The sequence below is a fragment of the Corvus brachyrhynchos genome, unplaced genomic scaffold (genome assembly GCF_000691975.1).
Source record: "Corvus brachyrhynchos isolate BGI_N302 unplaced genomic scaffold, ASM69197v1 scaffold99, whole genome shotgun sequence".
Taxonomy (NCBI): Eukaryota; Metazoa; Chordata; class Aves; order Passeriformes; family Corvidae; genus Corvus; species Corvus brachyrhynchos.
The window spans coordinates 2983474-2990601 of NW_008239778.1; the positions used below are offsets into that span (position 1 = coordinate 2983474).

Below are 7128 nucleotides of genomic sequence, written 5' to 3' on the forward strand. Positions count from 1 at the left end.
GGCTTTGAGCACCGTCTCAGAGCACAGACCTACACAGTCAAACCTACTGCTCTAATCCATGGGACAAGAAGACTGTTCTAGAGAGGTGAAAAAAGTTCCCAAGGGTAATTAGTAGTTCTGTCTGACATCATCACTGCTTTTCCCAATAAAAAGGTAGCCTTAGCCTGTGATAGAAAAGGTTCTTCCCAAAGTTACTGTCTGCTAAACTAGAAACAGAACTCCATGGCAAGGTTTCTACATTGAAGACAATTGGCAGACCAAGGAAAGTCTTACCGCTGCATCAACATTAGCGGGAGAATCACCATTGGGATCTGCCAGCATAGAAATAACACTAATCATTATAGTTTCCACTGTGTGAATGGGAAGCCAGCGTTCCTCAGGTTTTTCATAGCCATATTTGTCTTCTCCAGGCTCATGAAGAATTGAAATGCAGACATCGCCGTTCTTGTCAACTACAAAATAGAACAAGGCATATTTCAGTAATGAACAACATGCTGGCATTTCTTCAGGACAGTCATGGAACTGTTCATCTTCATTCCAGCTAGTCTGAAACACGTTAGTGAAAACACTTTATAAAGAAGGAAAGTAATTAACTATTGCAGAACTTAAACTGTAATAAACAGGGCTTGGTGGAAGTCTGAATGTGCCTGAACTCCTGACAGAGAGGGTACATGGGGAGGAAGGACTCAGTCTAGCATCATGCTGCAACTCTCAAGACTATTTATTTAGACAGGCTTCCACTACAGCTTTTTCTGTTAAGTTCAGCAAACTAGAGAGTGAGTTTTTTCCACAGCAACAGCAGCAGCTGGATATTACTGGAACATACTGAAATATAATTTAAACTGCTGGAATTAGAAAGAGCCTGACAAGTACTCTGATATTTCCAGAGCTGAAACTGACACAGCATTAAAATATTCCCTGTCCTTTTGATGGGAGCACTGTCTCCTCCCACCTTTCAACATCTACAGTTTCTGAAGCTGAAGAGCATTTCTCTTTCCCAGTAAAACCATCTTCCATTTTATTTTACCTTCCCATCTAATCTCCAACAGCCTATAAGTAAATGAGACATTAGGAGAAGTCTCCTTGGGAGGAACTGAAAGATTTCTTTTCATGCTTCACTAGATGAGGACAACCTTGGGCCTTCTATACTGAACTGCCAAGTCAGTAACAGCAAGACGAAATATTTGAAGGTATAACAAAAGGCAGCTATAGAACTCAAGTTTCTCCTCAGACTAGAATTCTGCACTTAGGAAAACAAATGAAGAAAAAATCCTTTAACAATTACCAAGAATGCAAGAACCTACTCTGACTAGCTTCTGAAAATAAGAGTATTTTATGCCCTCAGAGCAGCACTATTAAAAACTCTGCCATTGTTATTAGTTCTCTATTAAGTGAGGATGGCAAAGTAAAAGCAGGGTTTCATATTTCTAACACAAACAGAAATGTATCTATTTGTCTTCCCTGCATTTTAGTTCTGAACTGCAAAAAGAAATTGAAACTTTGACATTTCTTACCATTCGGATGCCAGATTTCTGTGATGAATTTCATTTTTGGCGGCCTCAGTGGGTAGTCTTTTGGAAAAGTAAGATGAGCCTTGAAAACACCACCTTCACTGGGGAATCAAAAATATCTTAGTAGAGTTTCTTGTAAGCTTAAGCTGAAGATCAGAACTTATTGATGTATCAAAACCTCTAAGTTTACACCTCACACAACATCATGTTGGTAATTAACAGTACCAACACTTCCATATGCAATGTAAAGCATTTCTACATTGAGAAGATCCTTTCACAAGATACTGCCAGTTCTCCAACATGATTTTTTTTAGAACTAGGATGATATTCCAGAGGGGAAAAACCACAGGGAAAAAAAAAAAATCATCAAAAAACTGCCAAGGAATTTCCCATCTGGAATCACAACTTACATTTTTTCCCTCCCAGTAAATTTATTAACAGGAAAAAAAAAGGTACTGCCAATAACTGCCTTTCTCATGTCCAGCCCAGAAGACACCCATTTTCCTCTGTTAGAGACCTCAGTCCTAATTTTGTGGTCTCAGTCTGCAGCAGTGAGCCCCAGGGAAAAACTGCAGAAAGCTCTGCCTGTGTCTACAGCATTAAATGTAAAAAGACTTCCAATGCTACCTTTTCAACACTAAGTTAAAGGGACTCAGGCATGACAGTGAGGTGTTCTACATTAGTTACCCACTCAACTGGAAAACAACAATAAACAAGAGACATCCAGGTTTTATGTGGAGTTATAAGCCAGGAATAGTCCCTTTTGAAAAATGTGAAGGCCTGTATTAGATGGAAAGGTTTACAGATGGAATACTTTGCTAATGTCAATAATACAACATTTGTCCTGCTACTGTCATTTCCTCTAACTGAAGGTTGTAACAAAATTTGGAATTGCAAAGGCAGAACAAAAAGAGGAACATAAACCTCCAAAGAAGATGGCAGGAGTTGCACAGTGTGGCAAGCTACTCCTCAGCAGCCACTCGGACAAAAGAATTGCTGTAGAAAACTGCTCAGTGCAATATTTTTCCTGTATTTGTAAAGGAGTAGGAATCTCTGAAGTGCACCGGCTACTGAGAAAATAACATGTTTTACCACCACTAACCAAAGGTGTGCAGTTACAGCAACTGTCTCAAAAAACCCCCCCAAACAAACAAACAAAAAACCAACCTCAAAAAGCACTGCGTTTAAGTAACTTGGCCCTTTGAAGCAGCTGAGGGGATCTGAACCCACGGCACTCATTTTTCACAAGTTTTAGAAAAGGCAGGCAGTTTCCAAAGAATCCTTCATCCCAGGAAAGGTAAGAAGTCCAGAATTTTAACACCCATAATGTCAACAAAGGAGAGGTAGACTGCATTTGTTGATTTGTTGAGAGCCCCAAACTGGTCAAACCCTTTCTCTGTAACTGAGAAAGTCCTTCTTTCCCTTTTTAAAGAAGCAGATCCTAAAGCTACTAGACTGCAGGGCATCCCTGGTTGCCCCATATCAACTGCATATAAATAAAACTTTTAAACTGGATATACATTAGAAATCAGTTAATGAAATACAGCTGTCAATTAAGGGAGATCAATGCCATTTTTAGCAATATTCTTGATAAAAGGGTTTCTCTCAGTAGACTAATGCACTATGTCTAAAGTATTTTCAAGTAAACTCAGAATAAATGAAGTGGGACCAGGAATGAGACTGAAGCTTGACAGTTGGCTAACTTAAACTATTATGCAAGACCATCCTTATCAAACAGCCCAGGGAAGAAGGATTCAGTGTAATACTACCCTGAAAAAAACAGCAACTGGGGACTGGAACAGAAGAGAGTTTCTTATCTAAAAAGCCTCAAAGGTCCTCAAGCTTGGGACCTGTCTTGAGGTGACTTTATGTTGCATCCCATATCACTGCCCATATATATGCCTTTCTATGCCTTTAAACTGAGCCTGAGAGGGGGGAAGGAGAAACTGAGCAAAACTTCTTCAAAGCAGTTTTGCAGCTTTGTTTTCATGTTTCGAGGACACAGAGACACAGACTCCTCTGGCTTCTAACAGCAGCGGCAGGAGTGAGAGGAAGCAGTTTTGTTTTCCAGCCAGCTTTCGGCCAGTTTTTCAGCTTCTTTTTCTCCAGAGAGAGATGGAGAGTTGAACTTTTGTTTTTTTTCTCTGGAATTTCAGATTTTTTTCCCTTTTTCTGCTGGACTGCTTCAATATCAGAACACATCGGGAGGACTTTCCACTGAGCACAGAGGGCCTGGCCCTGGGCCAAGTCCCAGCTCCAAGGAGGAGGAAGACCAAAGGGAGGACTCTAACACTTTCCCAGGTTTTTCTCCACAGTGAGAAGTTTTATTATTTAGCAGTATTATCCTTTTCCCATGTGTTTGTTAAATAAATAGTTTTTATCTCTTTCACCTTCCTTCGAGGAAAAAGTTTTTTTCCCCGAACCTGGGGGGGAGGGGTGGTTATAACCTGCCTTCTCTCAGAGGATATATTTCTAAATTTGGCCAAACTGGTACAGGACCCTATAAAAGTGGAGCAAAAAAAACACTACTGCAACTTTTAACACCTAAGATGATGAACAATTAGAGGCAGCATTTCTTTACTGACAGTATTTATAAAATAGCCATGAGAATATAACAGAACCAACAAGACTGTTCAGAAAAGGTCAAGAGAAGCTGGAGGAAACATCTCATGCAAAACATGAGAACCACAGTGCAGTGAGCTTGAGGAAAAGCTAAGCAATTTGATTGCTGGGTTTAAGTACTTATTCAAAGTCTGCCGACAGACATACACAACTTCATGCTGCAACCAAAACTGACCTCAAGTAAATGTCACCAGGCTTTTTGTATCAGTAATTTACTACTGCAACATCTTAAAGAAGATAACAGAGTTCATCTTCAGGAGTACACTTCAAACTGACCTCTCCTGAGCATAGAACCTTTTCCCAGAAACTGGAGTAGATGATCACCCCAAAGTACTCCAGGTGACACTTGGAAGTTCCCCCATCTCAAACTGACAGGATTTGAAGCTAGTTCTATGGACTGCTTCGGCTTCCTCCAACTACATCCCTACATCCCACTTGAGTTGAGTATTTTCCTACCATCACAAACATGAAGTTGTAATGGTTTAACACAGCACTATCAGCTAAACTACAGCCTCCCAGCAGCAACAGCAAATAGTGGATTTTATCTACCTTACTTACATGTGAAAGAAAACAGAAGCAGCCTCTAAGTGTACCTATTCTCTTTCTTTTCCATACAAGTACAAAGAGATCAGTGTTGCCTTTTCCCAGGGGAGCAAAGCAGTTTAGAACTTCTACATAGCAAATCCAGCTATTTACACATATTCTGCTAGCAACAGAAGAGCACTACCTAATTTAGCACAAAGGTTTTGGTTAGCTTCTGTTCACTAGGAGCAAACTAGAACTAGTAAATCCGAGTTCACTTAAGTTTCTGTATAAGTATCAGTACTTACTATAGTGTATCTGGAGGACCAATAATAAGGACTTCCCATCGATAAAGATCATTGTCATCTATTAAGCCCGCTGAAAAGCCTTCCACTGGATTTTTGTTGAGCTCTGTGAAGGGAAAAAAAAATTAAGAGTAACTTTAAGTGTTTATAATACACACTTGCTGGTTTTGCTCATGTGTCCATACATGACCAAAAAACCCCGTGACATTTAGTGCTTGCTTATGGACTTATGGCCTGGGTGAGTACCCTCAGCTCCCCCACTGCAAACACTTCTGCCAGTGCTGAGACCATGTCTGACCCTAAAACTCTCTGAGTACACCATGACCAGAAGGGCCAGAACAGCACACAACTATGGGACATGGTCTCCTAAACTAGATACCAATGAGTGTTCAAGTCAGGAAACAGGCTTTCTAATAATAAAAAAGCTTTCCAAGAACCCCAATGAGTCATTTTAAATTAGAGTCTGCCTTTAACTCTAGAAAATGTTAACAGCAGACCAAAGTCACACAATGTTTTTATTTTAAAGTAACATTCTACTTCATTTAAATGATTTTTTTTTTTTCCCCACAATCTGAAAGCATTTGAGACCTGTGCCAGTAAATTATGGAGATAATAATTTACTATACTTTGAACTAGTAGAAGAAAACATAGAAGATAAGCTGCTATGCTGTTCCGGTATGGGGTTGTGTGTTTTTATTTCTTCCTTTTACTTCACAGTTTTTTCCTTCAGTGATAAGCAATACAGCATTCTAAGTGTATAGGCTACTTCATACAGTTACTGCCAGATAGAGGCTTCTCTGGAAATAGCTACACACAAGTCACAGCTAGGTCTAGACTCCACTGAACTTCTGTTTTCAGCCTGCTCCAGGAAAAAGACCTGTAAGATTTGGAATTAAACACTCAAATCCAGTGGTGAGAGTAGGAAGGTAAGAACATCTGTTAACTGACAGCTTAAGGTCAGAAATTACATTAAATGCCATATTTATGCCAAATTCAAATTCTTCATCCAGCATTTCCAACAGTACAGACAAAATCCTGATAGATCTTGGGTACTTAGAATATGAGAAGGGGGGGGAAAAAGTTATTCTTTCAATTGGTCAGTAATTTCCAGATTAAATTAAGAATGGTAGTTATTGGGGAAAAAAAACCCCATATTTATTTTACAACCTGTCAGACACCATGCAGCTCTCATTGTTCTGTTCCACAGCACAGTTTGTCTATATATTCCCATTTTTTAAACCCAAAAGCTGTACTTTGTGTTGTTTTCTCAGCATTACACAGACTTAAGTTCAGAGGGCCTTATAATGCCCTCAGGTACATGCAGTGGAACTTCAAGTGAGAACCTTGTATCTTTCTGGAGAAAAAGCTGCCAGTAAGTTCAAACTGATTTGCCCATAAGCTTGCAATCACTGGTGGCTAGTTAAGTTCTGAACTATTTAAAGTGTGGTTGAAAAAGGCAAGAAGAATCAATTCAAACCCTACACAGAGGAGTCCAACTCCACATGGGGAAAACAAAGCCCTCAGTTCACAAGAAAGATCAAGGTCCTGAAGAGGGAGATGGCAGGAATATCAGTTTTGGTCATTGCTAATTTAGTCAAACTTATCCACAAAGATGACCCAATTCTAAAATCCCAAGGAACATATATTGGAAGGGGTTTTCCTAGGAGCTACTCAGAGGGGTGTAATCAGGAGCTGAGGTCAGCGACCCAGTCCCAAAGGTGCAGGACAAAGATTTGGGTATTGAGCCCAACCACTTTTTTTCCAGACAACGCCTGGAAAAAAAAAGGCAATGTCACAGGCTCTCTAACCAAGATGCCAACTTCAAACCCAAAAGCAACAGCACGGCCATGCCTCCTCCAAGCAAATCAGTTTTCAGACTCTGGCATCTATGAAACTTTGTGGAAACAGTTGCACAAGCCAGAGTAACTATTTAATTTTAGCTGAAAGGACAGATAGCTTGGTGAGCATCTCACATTAACAGAGCGCTTCACCAGTCCCTTACCTCCTTAATACAAACATTTCTTCAGCATGGTCTATTAAAGGTTCCACCACATCAGTCGTTGAATATAACCTGCTTTTTCACACAGGATTTCATTTTAAAAATTGCCTATTGCTTATGAAAAAAAGCCATCTCTGCTCAGGACACTTACACCACCCTTTCGGATATT

General features: G+C 39.9%; 1 protein-coding gene across 1 annotated transcript in view; it reads right to left on the reverse strand.

Annotated features, from left to right (window-relative positions):
* Positions 1-5079, reverse strand: part of UBE2G1 (ubiquitin conjugating enzyme E2 G1) — an 11491-nt gene extending 6412 nt beyond the window's left edge. The window contains exons 1-3 of the mRNA XM_017743047.1: positions 4964-5079; positions 1515-1612; positions 274-452 (exon numbers count right to left, since the gene is read on the reverse strand). Of these exons, the coding sequence (XP_017598536.1) occupies positions 274-452; positions 1515-1548 (213 nt within the window). The 5' untranslated portion in view covers positions 1549-1612; positions 4964-5079. The remainder of the gene's footprint in view (positions 1-273; positions 453-1514; positions 1613-4963) is intronic.
* Positions 5080-7128: the final 2049 nt, after the last annotated feature.